At 43.1% G+C, this 15,513-nt stretch overlaps 1 protein-coding gene across 4 annotated transcripts in view; it reads right to left on the bottom strand.

The window, feature by feature from the left end:
- Positions 1 to 15,513, bottom strand: part of AMOT (angiomotin) — a 68,466-nt gene that overhangs the window by 40,986 nt on the left and 11,967 nt on the right. For 2 of the 4 annotated variants that reach the window (XM_075539608.1, XM_075539611.1), the window contains exons 3-6: positions 12,343 to 12,491; positions 9,675 to 10,608; positions 9,406 to 9,465; positions 2,339 to 2,870 (exon numbers count right to left, since the gene is read on the bottom strand). In XM_075539608.1, coding sequence (XP_075395723.1) covers positions 2,339 to 2,870; positions 9,406 to 9,465; positions 9,675 to 10,546 — 1,464 coding nt within the window. In that variant the 5' untranslated portion in view covers positions 10,547 to 10,608; positions 12,343 to 12,491. The remainder of the gene's footprint in view (positions 1 to 2,338; positions 2,871 to 9,405; positions 9,466 to 9,674; positions 10,609 to 12,342; positions 12,492 to 15,513) is intronic. The other 2 variants (XM_075539610.1, XM_075539609.1) reach the window with 2 other exon arrangements.

Here is a 15,513-nt window from a genome sequence, read left to right as displayed (position 1 = left end):
TTCTGCTAAAGTAGCCCTAGAGAACTGAGGCCCAACAGCTCAGAATCAACCTCGTCCCGTTCCTACCATAATGCCCGTGAGTGGTCTGCCTGCAAAGAAGTGAGGCTTATACCACAGAAAAGAGCAGACTTGAAAGTGTCTTCTCCTTGCAGATGGAACCAAGATAGCAGCGCAGAAGGTGAAAACAGGCGAAGGGCATTTAGAGACAAGATATGCAGGACCTGTGCATGAAGAAGCTTTTGCTCCATGAAGTTCTAGGGATGGTAAATAAATATTTCTATTTGTAAGAGCAGGTTTGGCATTGGTCTGTGATGGGCAGCCTTTAGGGTACAAGGCTATCCAGTCCCTTCAAAGCATGCAGCATCTTGTCGTTATTCAGGTGGCTCAAAGAACGACTTCAAATTCTTACTTTTTCCTCCGTGTAAAGACTGCACCCTTCAGATGGGCAAGCTGCATATCTCTCAACAGGCTTTTCTAGGCAAAGAAGTCACAGAAAGGCATTTTCAATGTTTCTTTTTATTGCAGGAGGTCAGGGGGTGGGGGTGGGGGGTCCGGTGATCTGGGAAGAAGGTAGAAGGCAATGGGTTTTCTGACTTAGTCTGTGGCAATGTATTATCCTCCCGTGTCTTGGGTCTACCCCCCCCCCACCGTACTAGCTGACATCTCCTATGTTATACTCCCCACTTTCCTTTTCCTCTTCTATCTACTTGTTCTTCTGAATCCACTATAGCACTGGATTAATCTTCACTTAATCTAACACCCTAACTGGTCCAATTATTTTTATTTGAAACCTATTTCCCCACATTGGCAGATCTGGCCTTCCAACATCGGGGATTAGCAGATGTCTCTTGATAGTATTTTCTCACGCAAACAAAGCATTCTGCTCTGCTCTTTTCCTGTGGACCACCTTCTCAAAACAAAACAAAACAAGCCCCCCCAAAACAAAAACCACCATAGATCTCTTTGAAAAATTGCTCGAGTTCCTCCTTTAGTTATTACATCAACCATGGGGCAGGGACCATCCTGAATAGAGTTTGGGGAGAAGGTATCAAACAACAATTTAATCAACAATCATCAAACCATATTCATCTGCTTCTAATATATAAACATTATCAATATATTGTGCTAATGTAGGGGGAGGGGTTGTTAAAATGAGGAACTGAAGTGAACTCCAGAAGTGAGGGAGAAACAATCGGGGAGGAACAATCTTTTTTTCTATCTCAAGAATCCTCATTTAAATTTGGAAAAACTTGGGCAGGGTAGGGTTTTTTTCCCCTTAAAAATACTTTGCTGACAACAAGTCCCTGTTTAGGATCCAGAAGCAGTTTTTGCAAATACTCTGAATTCTCTACTCTTGGTTGTTCCTTAGGGATAGCTACTGAACAATACAAGGCAACACTCCTTCCTTCCTCCAGCTTCCTCCTGCATTCCCTGACACTGTAGGGACATGAAACCACAAGAGTTCCAAGAGGACAAAAGCTGCAAAGAGACTACCAAAGGCATAACCTTATTCACCAAAAGCTGCTGGAAGCCTACAGCTAAGGTTCCTAGCTTGGGGCACACTCCAGCTAAAGTCCCAGCTGTGGATGACAGGAGGGTCCCAGGAAAGAACGTGAACTCGGGACACAAACTCCTTCTTCTATTTCCTCAGCCTAGGGCTCTCACCTGTCACCCAGCTGTGATGCAAAGCCCCCCCACCCTGCCTCCTACACACAACAGAGAGAACAGATGTTACATTTGAACTGCAGTGGAAGACCAATGCAAAACAAGGAAAACAAGAGGTTATCGAAGAAGAGTTATTCTGTGAACCCCCACCAAAGAGCTCTGTTTTCCAGAGCAAGGCAAGGCAGGACCTCACTTCAGCTAGTGAGATTTTTCTAGGAACTATGGATGGTGGGGGTCAGAGGGGACAGGGAGTGGATCATCTAAGATGCAAATTCATTATTTGACTAAAAACACAAACATGAGACTAGTCTTATAACTGGCTCAAAGGTCATCTATGAAGGCAGCGTTAGTGTTCTTGGTCTTATGATGCATTTTCCCTGCCTTATGGAATTCTAAACTAATCTGCTAAATCTCCTTTAGTGTTATGGTGCCTGGAAAGACCATATACTTTATTTTTCTCCGCATAGAAATATTAGCCCTCCCAGATAGGTACACAGAAAGAAGATCTTTTCCAAAGCATAATCCATATACAAAACCTTCCGATACAAGAACCCTGAAGACGTGTCCATAAATAAAGCAGGTACCCACAAATGGAAACTTGCACATTTACATGAAACAAGTCCCACGGATAAGGTTTAAAGGAGACTTTAACATCCCTACGTGGGGGCCTCACCTTCTGCAGTCTTGCCACTTTCTCATAGCATCCTTCCAACTCCTGCCGCAAGTTCCGGTTCTCATCCGAGAGGATTTCCATCATTTGCTGGGCTCGAGAAACAATGGCATAGGGGTCAGCTGGCATTGGTTGATAAGAAGCAGATGACTGCTGAGCCCGAGGCATGGCGGAATAGGCCTCTCCTGGCTGTTGCTGTTGCTGTTGCTGTTGCTGATGCTGATGCTGTTGCTGATGCTGCTGTTGGTGGTGGTGGTGGTGCTGGTGCTGGTGCTGGTGCTGGTGCTGGTGCTGACTCAGAGCCGACTGGGATAGACGGTAGTGATCTCCTTGATGCGGCTGATTAGGAAGGTAATGTTGCTGCGCCCTAAGCAGGTGAGCTGAGTGGTCGCCTTTGGTTGAGACCAAAGGAGACAATCTAGTGGATGGTGAAGACTGCAGCAAAGACACGGAACCGCCTGATGTAAGGGAAGAAGTAGGGCTGTGAGGCTGAGAGTTTCTGGCTGACAGTGGCAATGAGATATCCTGTGATGGCCTGAAAAACAGAAAGGCAAAGCTCAGGTGAAGTTCTCTACTAAGGCCTAGGGGTCGGGAGGCAGCAGGGCATAAGACAGTAAGATGAGAATGTTACGGGGTCCCCTAGCATACCTGCAAATTGATGAGCAGGCAGGGTTTCACTATCTCTGCAAAGACCCTTACAGATTTTTCCAGGTCTGGCTTTCTGTGACCTTACCAGACATAAAGACCCAACAGAGAAGGGTATGGTCCCATAGGGGCTTGAAGCAGATGACCTGAAAGGTCTTGTGCAAATCTAAATGATGAGTGCCTACACACTCGTTGACCAAGTTAAACATTTTAAGTAATTATTCTGGAAGGCAGTTTTATCGTGCTATTTAAAACTAAACTGTTTCTGGCCTTCTATATGTGGCATATCACATGCAAATATTTAAATTTAGAAAATGAATTCTACTTGTACAAAAGAAAACATCCAATAGCCATCTAATCCTTCCTAAATTTTGCTATCTGTAGTTCCCTTTGGTTATTTGAAGATTCCCCTTGATCATATATTTGCAAAAGATTCCTTCATAGTATATAAAGTGAATATTTAACATTTATGAATTCTTGTTGGTTATATTATCAATAATGTAACTGTTGTTCCCCATGAAAAATGAAAACCCCAAGATCTGTACGGATTACAGGCAAGCTACATTATCATTTTCTTTTTAAACAAATAAATTTAGTGCAACCCTGGCATTAGACTTGGAAGAAATGGAGGTCCAGAGAGGACAATGGCCTACCAAATCTTACAGCGTAAGTCAGGGGTGGTGCCAGGGTACAGACACTGTTCTTGATCCCCACTTGTAGACTTTCTAATACCACAACACGCTGCTTTCTGGACATGATTTTCCTATCTTCAGCCCACTGCTTATAGAGAGTTTCAGAAAGAGAACTTTGGTACCTTGTTAGATGTCCCTCTCCGCTTCTTGTACATAATCCCAGACTCCTAGCCACTAAAGCAAGGGTGGGGAGCATCTGACCCACTGGCCATATAGGGCCAGCGATGTCATCAACACTAGCCAGCATCACACACTTTACCACAGAGAAGCACTTTGAGCCATCACGTTAGGGGTGAGTTCAATAAATGTTTCACCAGTATGGCCTTCAGATGATGTTATCAATATCCAAATGGCCCTTGGGAGAAAAAAAGATTTCCCTCCCCTGCACTAAGGGAAATCATCAAAATATGTAGATGGATTCCTTCAACAATCCCCACCACTAGGAAGAACATCTGTTAGTATACACGGAAAACAACAAACTAGTTCACCCGGCCCTTCTCTCACATACTTCCCAAGTACTGGGGAGGCCTGATCTTGAGTTCAGATGTTTTAATCCATGGAAGACAGATGGCTAAGGGTATAGGATACTGATACCAATGGAGTTTAAAGACCCTAGTCTACTAGTTTTGTAAGCTTGCTCAATTGACTTAATGGCTATGAACCTCCATTTCATTACTAAGGTCATAAATGACTCCCGAAAACACTGGGCTCTGCTCACTTCTGAGCTCAAAAGAAATTACAGAGTCTCTTATCTACCTCCCAGTGAGATAGGCTGACCTTGTTAGAGACTTTACTTATGGGATATCCATTTAATCTTTGCACTACATTGCTTAATATTCATGGTGGAACTGGGACAAATAACTAGGGGCAATTAACTTCTAACTGGCATTCCACACGCTAGGGCTTATCTCTCCCACACACATTCTAGCTAGCATTATTGTTCCTTTATCTATCCATAGAAGAGATCCTCATTAAAAGTCTTTTTTACAGCTAGAAAAACATTTAAAATACTTGCTCATGGGAACTCAATAACCCACATGTTTTTAAGAGCCCTCAAATCCACTCAGTCCCTAGGTTCTGTCCCTCGGTTATGTAGATGCTTCTGGTTTCAGTCTCCCATTGATCCAATTTTAGACATATGTCAACACGGATGATTGCTGAATATCAAAGAGTACATATATATTAATTATATATAGAAAATATACATGCTATTCATGATTACAAATGAAAAGTTGTGACCACACATGACTTTTCTTCCCAAGAGCTCAAAGCACTTATCTGATTAAAAACCCAAGGGCGTTATAAACTTATTTTTATGAGGCTTTCTCCATTTTCCTACTGAAAATCTTTAGTTTCCCTACAGGTAACATGGACTATGTGGTCTCTTTCTTCTTTTAATAATGGTGTGTGTGTGTGTGTGTGTGTGTGTGTGTGTGTGTGTGTGTGTGTGTGTGTGTTTCATTTTGAGGAGTTTGGATCTCTAATACAGAAAGCAAACACACAGTGACTTTGAAGACTGTGAATCTTGACTAAAGCCAAACAGCCTCATCTTGCCCCACACCACCCCCAACAGCAAATGATAGGTTTGAACAGATGACCTGCATTTTAGCAGGCCCAGGCTTAACTCCCAGTGCCACCAGGGCTCTTTAATATAAAAGAACCCAAAAGAAATTCTTTGTTACCCAGTTGATTTTGACTCACCGCGAGCCTGTAAGACATAGTAGAACTGCCCCTGTGGGTTTCTAAAACTATGAATCTGTACAAGGCAGAAAGCTTCATCTTTTTTCCTCACAGCACAGAGAGGGTTCAAATTGCTGACCTTGAAGTTAGCAGTCCAACATGTAACCCACTATGTTATCTGGAGTCCTTTAATGCAGAGAAGTGCTGAAATTTCTGCTTTTTAATGTTCTTTCTAACTCTAGAAATTTTAGAGGCGAATCATATGAACCTTCCTCTTTGTTCCTTGGAAGCCTGAGAGGTATTCTCTTTTAATGACTGAACGCCTGGTTCTGAACTGGGATTTCTCCTCCGGCCCACTCCAGTTCCCTTGTAGCCATTTCTCAGACTCTGTCTATAGTCGTCCTCCTGCCTGGAGATTGAAAGATTCTGTCTTGCCCTGGGCAACACAGCACCTCTGAGGCGCCTGGGGAAGAAGGAGACCACTAGACCTGTGGTGTCCAGATATGCCCAGGGCACAGGCTCATGTCATGATTCTGGGTTCTGCCTAGACATAAATGGAGACAAGGCAGATTGCCCTTGGGTTGGCAGGCTGGAAAAGGCAGCAGTTCCTCTGTGCAGTGGTGTTAGGAAAGCCAAGGCAGTCAAGGCACTCAGACTCTGAGGGTCACACAAGGGCAGAAAGGCCTCCCGTGAACAAACTTCGCCTGGACCCCAGCATCCTCCCACCACACAAAAAGGAGGACAGTATTTCTATTTGTATGAATTTCCCCGAGAACAGAAGCGAAATGAATACAGGGATGGGAGAGAGTTGGGGGCGGGGTGGGAGTGTGGTGTCAGAGGGACCAAAGTACTCTCCAGATTAAAAAACAATACTAAGGGCAATAAGTGTACTAATAAAGGCGGTTGGCCAGCCTGGTGAGCTACCCAGATCCTTCTACCACATCACAGCCTGAATCTCTCCCCACTGAAGCTGCCTGCCAACAACAGAATCACATGAGCCCACTGGAAGGCCCATGACCCGTGCCCTTGCCTCTTTCTTCCCTTCCTTCATTCTGCTCTCTCCTAAGACAACTTGGGCCACGGGTGCGCCACAAGAAAGGAGGAGATGGCCCACAGCAGGACAGAGGTCCATGGCTAAAAGCGGTGTCCTCGATGCCAGATGGACTCTTTCCCAGACAAAGCGGGTGAGGAAACAAAGGGAAAGCAAAAGCTGGTGCGTACGACTGAGCCAGAACCTGCTACCACACCAGGACACTTACAGGAAGCCCCACCTTCCTGAAATACACACACGCATTCCTGATGGACACATCCATACATGTGGAAGCCCAAGCAACAGTGCACACAGACACACTCACTCATTCATACCAGAGCAGGTGCCCCCCACCCCAACAGCCTGGAAGCCAGGCCACTCTCACCACAGAAATGCCTCCGTCTCCAGACTCTGCGTGTGAGTGCTGGAGAGGGCTGCAAGGGCCGATGGTTCCTCTTGCACGACCAGCTCTGCACTGAACTACAGAGTGAGGTCACTCTTAGATTCCACTTAAAGCGGATCTCAGGAAACCTCACATCTGGTATGCTCTCAACCACTGGAAGGAGGTGGACTGCTTTATAAACAGAAGTGATGTCATTTTTAAAAGCAGTTGATAAATGTACAACCCCAGGAACCAGCAAAGGTTTCGGTTGCAGAAGGATGGGGACTCAAGAAACTTGACAATTCTTCAGTGCCTTGGCCTTGTTCCCCTTCTGAAGTTTTGAGCATTTGGGATTTTTTTTTTTAAGTAAGGAAAAGGACACGGGTAAGATGAAGTAATAAAATAATTGCTTGGGTGGGGGGAAGGGGGAGAGGGGAAGAGGCACAGAGGAAAAAATAAATAAAAGAACTGCTTATAAAATGTGCTCATTTTAATAGCAGATCTTCAGCACTGCATGGCCCTTCTAAAAGCAAACAATGATTTTTTCACAACAATTTGTTCAATGGGCTCACTTTGCATCATGATCTGTAATTTGTGGATTGAGAATGAAGACTTGAGTCTTCTAATTGTTTGGTGCTTCCAGCAGTTACTTGGAAAAGACCTTACAAACTGTGGAGGTTAAAGGAAGGGGGTAGGGGGAGTACCATTTATGAAAACAGTACACTTTTTGCCAGTAGTTTGTCTGCAGGTACCACTGCCTCACCAGGGCCCTGAAAAAATTTACAGTCTGAAGCTGCCTGAAGTCAACCCATCCTTCATACTGAGCATCCCCCAAGTAAGACCACTTCAGAATTCCTTATTTATCAAGCATTATCAAGCATTCTGTTCTTCTCCCACAGAGATAGAAAAGCTGCTACCACAAACCCATTATGGCTCCAGAGAGGGGATTCAGCATAGGCCCTGCTACTTTTGCGGGGAGGGGGGCAGGGGGAGAGAGAGAGACCTAGATAACTTAGAAGGGTGGCAAAAGTGTGTGTGGGGGGGTAGCATCTTCCTGTACAATACATGCAGCTAAATTTTTTTCTGGTGGATTCTTCAATATGAAAGAAAAAACATCCTCTTTGGGCTTCTTCTTCTTTATTTAGACAGATCAAAGGGCTTTTCCATATAGCTTCAAACACGGTGGGAGTCACTTCAGAGCATAAACAATATTGGTGAAGGAATTCTGAAAGCAGCTTTCCTGGGAAGGCGGGGCCATGTGCTAAACTGGGCTTTGGATTCTGCTCCACACCCCTGCCAACAGACCCCTTCCCACAAGGCAACAGGCTTCAAACCATCCACATATGGGATGGAGTTCCACAGCCTCTTCCATACTGATGGGAAAAGCAAAACAATGCCCTGCCCCCAGCTTCATTGACATTTGGTTGGCTTGAATGGGTTTCCACTAAACTAAACAGTTGAATAGACTAATCCTTCCCTGGATTTCCGGTTTCATTGGGCAGATGGGAACTGGGTTCTTGTTCTCATTTCAACCTGAAGGGCCCTGTCCATTGCCCCATTTCCTGTTCCAAGTCACTTATAAGAATTTCGGCTCTTGCCCTTTGAATGCTGCGCAGGGGAGGTTAGAAGGGTTGGGCTATGAATCTGGGTTAGAGGATGGGGGGAGGGGGATCCTAAACTAGCAAGGAGGGGTGGAGCTTAATGCGAGTTGCTTGTGTCTAAAACAACAATCACCACAACAAAAACCACAGGACCGCAAAGTGGGTGAAAAAAATGAAAACCCTGGAAATGCCAGGTGCATATTTTTACCTTCACCTCACACCACCAACCCCCTTCCTTCCTACTCTCCCAAATAACCCAATGAACTTCAAATTAAGAGGCCTTTTCCTTAATGAGTGAGAACAAAAGGTTAGCCCAGGTCCAGGGACTTCAAACCTTATGGCCACACAAAGTTGCTTGCATTCAAGATGCCAGAATACGACACATAATTGTCCTCATTGTTGCCCACAGTGTCAATCTCTTCCCCCAACTCCCGGCGTGCAATCATACTTGTCAGACTTGGAACAACAATCAGTCATAAGGTCTAGTCGATACAGCAATAGGACAACGAACACTGAGTACTGGGTAATTTAAGAATGATTGAACATTTGAAACAGCTCTTTTGAAAGAATCCAGTGGGACAGAAGCCATGGATACCTTTTTCATTCTGAAGTTTAACATCTGACTGGCAGTGCTATAGATGATATGATGTGAATTCAATCAATTTAGATACGCAAAACCATGACAGACAACTAAAAAGCACAGCAGGGAAAAAGAAGCCATTCAGACTTCATAAACTACAAGAACATACCCGGCAAGGGTCATTTTGGACCTATGCACATATATATTTCCTTCCACAATAAATAATAAAAAATAAAATGTTTCAGTAATTCTACACAAAAATTATAATTAATGGCAATCAGAGAGATTTGTTTGCAAAAGGGAAAAAAAGGGTTAAGAGTTGTATGGAAGCACATAAGTGTAATTGATAGGTTGTTCAAGACTAGAGTCCAAGGTAATTTGCTTCTACTCCTCAGGATTTAATAACTCAAAAGAGGAGCATGGCCCCTTTCAATATTTTAGGATACAAAACATTGAATACCCGCTGAAATCAAGATGTGTCTTCCTTTTGGTTGACTTGGCAGCGGTGGTCATGTTCAACCTATAAAGCCAAGGAAATGTATTGTGTTAATTAGGGCTAAAAGGCTAGATAGTCAGGTTGTCAGCTGATTTTCTGTCAAGGGGCCAACCATGTGTTGCAGTTTGCCATACCAAACACCTGCCTGTTCCTTTCCTTAAGATTCCCAACACACAGCAGAAGAAGCTGGTTGTGGGCAAGGTCGAGAAATGACAGAAAGGGAACTCTCTTACCTGGCTGCTCCATACTCAGGGGGATGCTGATATCTCATCAGTTGCCCCTCTGTTCTCCCTGGCTGGTTCAGACGATGCTCACTATAGTAGTGGCCTGGCTCTTGGGGCTTGCACACTACAGACTGAGGTGGCATGCCCTTGTAGGGGTACTCTGGTGGGGGGCCTCGGTGTTCCATGCCTTTCAGGCTATGCTGGTTGGGAGGTGGCCCCTGGGTCTTGTAGAATTCACTGGAACTGGTAGGATTCTTGTAGAGATCACTGGGCTGTGGTGGGGAAAGGGGAGCGCTGGTAACAGGTGGGTGGGCCTTAACCCCACTGGTGGCCAGTGACATCTGCATGAGTCGCTCACTTAAGGAGCGGACATGCCCGTGCTTAAGATCTCTAAGTCCTTCATCTTGGTGCATCTTCCCAGGCTGCAGTCGCTGAACTGATGGCCGTCCTTCGGTTCGCATCTTCTGGTTGGTGACCCCTGTGACATAGAAGGCAGCTCCGACACTAGCATGTTGTTGGCCCCGAAAATACTGAGACTGAACCTTGGCTTCTTCATAGGTTGGGAGTTCTTCATTATTTTGCATTCGAGGGGAGAGCTGCTTCTCCATGATGATATTTTCTGACTGGATTTCCTGTCCTTGAGGTTCTTGTCGAGCGGCATGAGCTACAAGCTGTTGGTGGTGTTCTTGGAGACTCAGCACATCATTCTGAGGACCAGGGTTCCCACCACCACTGGAAAAAGGAAGACCACTCCCTGTGGCTTGTTGGTGTATGGCAAGCAGGTTGCGATTCTCATTAGGATTGCCAAAGCGAAGCTGCTCTTGTAGCAGACGTTGCAACACTGTGGTTCCTCCACTTGGTTGGTCATCAGAATTTCTCATCTCTATTGCTGGTGGTGCCTTGTGAAGAGAGAGAGAAATTGGGCACCTGGGCTGCCCTTGACCTGGGGAGGGGAAACAGGAAGCTTAACATCCAGTTGATGGATAAATCAGTCAATTAAAGATGGAGAACATGGGTACTTGGTGATAGGGTTCCATTGCAAACTCAAGAGCTGATCTAGATGAACTGTTGGAGATTCCTGGCCTTAGCATCGAGACAGTGAGGAACTTGCAGTCCTAATAGCGTTACGTTTACTCTTTTACTTTTATCATGAGCCAGATATTCAATCTTAAGTCCAAAGAGAACTAGGAAAACCTAGGTATGCCAAGTAGGGTGACCAAAACGGATAATTTCCCTAAGTCCATTTTAATAGAGTTTCTGTCTGTATTCTACTTCTTTCATTAAAAATCAAACTCAAATGGCTTTGGAGGTGGGGACATGGCAGTGGGGGAAAAGTCATCCCATCAAAAGGATTCATAAAGCAATTTGGAATGTGAGAGGAGCTAAAACTGCTAAATAATAACTAAGGTAAAGAAAAGGTGAAGAGAGCTTGACTTGCATCAGGCATGATGATTCCGTCCATGATAAAAATATCTCTTTCTGATTTCATTATACTCTGAAGCCTAACATTTAAAAATATATATATATTAGTTTTGTATTGTCCATTTTGGATGTTCTTTATCAAGGGCTTACTAAAATAAAGGTGTGAGGCAGTTAAGGTAATTATCATTGGCAATGCTTCTCTCTCAGATATGCAGGAATAAGCATTAAGGTGTGTGTGTGTATGTAGTGAGTACTACTTCCATTTGAAATATGCCCCTGTCGACATAGAGCAATTGAAAAATGAACCTCCCCTAATTTTTAAGGATTATGTGTTGGGTAAAACAGGTAGCAATTATATGACAACTTAAGATTCCCATTCTGATCGTGGTACTAATTTGTGTGAAAAATGAGTAGTAGGTGACATCTCTTCCTTCTCTAATCCTACCTTCCCAACATGATGTAGACACACAAACTCACAACATCTTTGAGCAAACTGCTTGTTATGCTAAATATTGCCATTAAATCCTAATGTCCAATAATGAAAGTCCCATTCTAAGGATCTTAACTGTTCTTGGAGAATGGATATAATGTCAAACAAAAAGTCACATTACAAGTCAACCTAAAAAAAAAGTCAATGTAGCCAGCCTTGGATTCCTAGATGAGGACTCAGGAATCCAAGTTTCTGGTCCCTTACTTCTATTATGTTGGGCAGTCTCCCATCTCTCTGAAAGCATGAATCTCTTTCCATTAGTTTTTCAGAGAATGACTCAGAATATGTCTGTCAATAGCAGATGAAAAGGGTCATCTTCTCTCTCTCTTTTTTAACCTTTTATGTTTCCAATTGTTCCACTGAATACTAGTCCAGTTAATCCTTCTCCTAAAGGCCATTTGTCAATCATCATGTTCTTTGTGAACAACATGACTTTTAGTATGCTTTTCCTCTCGCAGTGATCCCTCAAGATTCCTGTGTTTGAGCTGCCAAATCGAAATTTTTGGACATACAAATCTCTTTTGCTGCTTAAAACGGGAGAGATGATTACCAGACTACTTAACCTCTCTCAAAAATTGAAAACAGGAAGTTATACAGTTAAAAAAATCACTTATAAACAAACCCCTCCTGCAAGACAGAAAATCCAGACATGTAGCTGCTCTAGACCCCAAAGAATATGCCACCCCCTCCCTATTCCATATCCACCCCACCCTGCGCACACACATGCACACACCCACGCACACCATACACACCCATGAGCCATACCTATTTCTGCTTTCTTTTAGGCTTAAAGCCTTGATCAGGATAGGGAATTCTTGCTTAGGAGCAGCTCCAGAGACCGCAACGGCAGATTCCCTCTCCCCTAACACTCAGGTTCAGGGTAAGCGCCGTCAAGTGTCCAACCACTGGTCACTCTGAAATGTTCAGGAAGGATAGGGAGGGAAAAATAAAAATGTTTCTATTTTGCCACCAATGCTAGCAGATAACCAAATCAGTTCTTCCAAGAGATAACATGTTATCTGGTGTGCTTGCCTTTTAATGAGCGGCAAATTACAGCACCACTCATGCAAAAAGAAAGGGCTGCAGTCACCAGGTGATAGAAATGGTCACGTCTGAAACTGAAAAAGATTGCTGTGCTCTAGCCTCACAGACTGGAAAGCTTCTACTTGCATTCTGGGTTGGCATGGCCATATTCACTGACACCTTTAAGATGCAACTTTAGTTTGCTGCCAGCATTGGAACAGGTTCGTGAAACTCATTGTCCTACAGCTTGGACTTCAGAATATGGTAGGGTTGGGTTACTAAAAACACTGAAGCTCCCGATTTAATAGACTCAGCCTACTCTGGGAAAGGGGAAAACAAACAAAGAAACAAACAAAATTCCCCCCAACCATGTTATTAAATGTTTATGGCACGGTGACTATTCCAGACATTTCCGCAAACTCATGCGAGACACAATGAGAGATACAAAAGACAAAACCCAGTTCCTCCTCTGGCAGCTCTTACAATCCACTCTTACCATCCATGGAGGTAGGAACGTTAATTGCCCTTCTCAACACATAGCAACAACCCTTCTCCAAATGGAACAAACATTCACTTGTTTCCTCAGTGCTTCCACTGCCCTAGTATCTCAGCAAATGGAAACTACTCACTTAATAGAGACAACATGCAAATGCTCAGCAGGCCTAGATTGAGATCATCCTTATTCCAATATCTGCTTTGGTCCCCCCAAAATGGTTATAATATCGAGAAGTCTGCATTTGGGTGAAATACACATGAACCACATTCCTATCTTCTGTCCTGGCCTCAGCCAAGATGCACTCATATCATGTAAACACAGGCCTTTAATCTGTAGCAGAAGCTCCATTTGAAGAGCAAACGAAGCACACGGGGAGCTCTGCATTTGGGGAGCTTGACCAAAACATTTGAGTTTTTTTCCCTTTTTTTTTAATTTAAAAAATCAATAAAAACACAATAATTAATTTGACATTACTTCTTTGCAATGTTGCCAAAAATAAAGTCAACCAAAATAGAGTGAACAAACACAGAAATGTGTCTTTCCATCTTATTTTGGATCAGTGCATAATCATAATCAAAAGCAAAATTGTCTCCAATATGCAAGGTAATAATTTTAGAGTGTCTCCTTTACTTGAAATGCAGGGGAATGACTTCTAATTGGAGCCAAAGCTGGACTGTTAGCACAGCAATGGTCAATAACAATGGTACCTCTTTTGTCCAATTCTGAACAAAACATCTGTCATTTTTCTTAAAACAGAACCATGCAGAAAACAGCCTAACACTCTTAAATTTGAGTCCCTAGAGAGAAACTACCACATAAGTCTTTCACTGTATAACTTAGATTATTTGTGCCAATTTTGATTGACTTTCTCTTCACATTAGACTTCTCACAAAAGAAACTTTTAGTTGAAAGTCTTACTGTCTTCCCTTAATTATATCTTCCCTCATCCATATTCATTCCAACCTCAAATCATTTTCTGTCAACTGGACATGGATCATCCCTCTTTGCCTATCTCAGATCTTTTTTTATTCTATGAGAGAGAGAGAGAGAGAGAGAGAGAGAGAGAGAGAGAGAGAGAGAGAGAGAGAGAAAGACTGTGAAGAGTCCTTTCCTTTCTAGTTTACTGATTTTTTTAAGAACTTAAGTTCATTTACGCATCAAGAAACAATGAGGAAAATGTTAATCTTTTTATTTATTAGAGAAAAGAAAGGAACCTATTCCCTGTCTCATGAACAAAAACTAAAATAGTATGAATCAGGAAAAATTCTATCCACCCAAAACTTTAAACACTTCACTGACAAAGTCTGACGTCATTCTCAATCAATAAAATAACCTGGTTTCTCCTAGACACACAGACTGTCCCTGAGTAAGCTTGCTTGGGAAAGAATGAATATCTGTAGTTCTCTCCTTAGAAATTTAATATATATTCAGTTTATCTGTAACTATACCAGAGCAACAGAGCCATAAGTAATTCATATAATATGTATAGGCATTAACCTCTCCCAGCATACCTGTAGTCATTAACCTCTCCCATACCTAGGAAGTTGAGCCAATATGAAAGCTCAGATGTTTCCCAGACCAAGTCCCCAAAAAATCACCATTACAAGGAGGCCTGGGCAGACTAATTTCCACTCTTCAAATAAATTTTGAAATATGCCTATAAATTCTTCTTTATAGTCCTTCTACCTGCTCTTCCTATTCTGCCCCAACAACCAGGATGAAGGATCCAAAGTCTAGGGATCATGTTGTTCTGATAAATCTTGGTCACCTTGTTTCATACCATTTTCCTTCCAGGTAAATGGAAAGAATCCAGTTCGAAGTTTTCTATATGCACACCATAAATATGTGCACAATTTGTACATGAATCACATACACATAGAAACACATGTGCATACAATGCATGCACACATCAAAAATAAAAACAAAAAATATTGTCTTCCCTTCCCCTCCACCCCAATTACAATGTGAGAGGTCAATTGTTCCCTGAATTCTCTTATATCCTCTCAGGTTGGTCCATAGTGTGGCTTGGATTATCCTAGAGAACACATCTCCTCAAAGCCTCGACCCAAGACATGAATTCCTTGCCTTTGGGAGGTAAGAAACAAGTGTACCCATTGAGCATATCCCGAAACTTGCTATGGATAATGGACAGGCAAGAGAGTAGCAATCTTATAACCTAAGTTTGTATTTTTCTATTTTAGTCTCAATTTAGCTTTTTTTGTCTAGAGTCTTTGGGACATTGAAGGCTAGAATGAGAAACACACTTGGGAGATCATCTAGTAGATCAAATCCTCCTTCTATAGATGATAGCAGGGTCTAAAGAGGGTCAGAGCCTACAACACAGACGTTCTCAACCTGTGGGTTATGACCCCGAACGACCCTTTCACAGGGGTCACCGATTCATCACAGTAGCAAAA

Source organism: Tenrec ecaudatus, chromosome X, assembly GCF_050624435.1.
Source record: "Tenrec ecaudatus isolate mTenEca1 chromosome X, mTenEca1.hap1, whole genome shotgun sequence".
In the NCBI taxonomy this organism is placed as follows: domain Eukaryota; kingdom Metazoa; phylum Chordata; class Mammalia; order Afrosoricida; family Tenrecidae; genus Tenrec; species Tenrec ecaudatus.
Note: the sequence above shows the minus strand (reverse complement) of the source record. Positions and strands in the feature narration are given on the sequence as shown.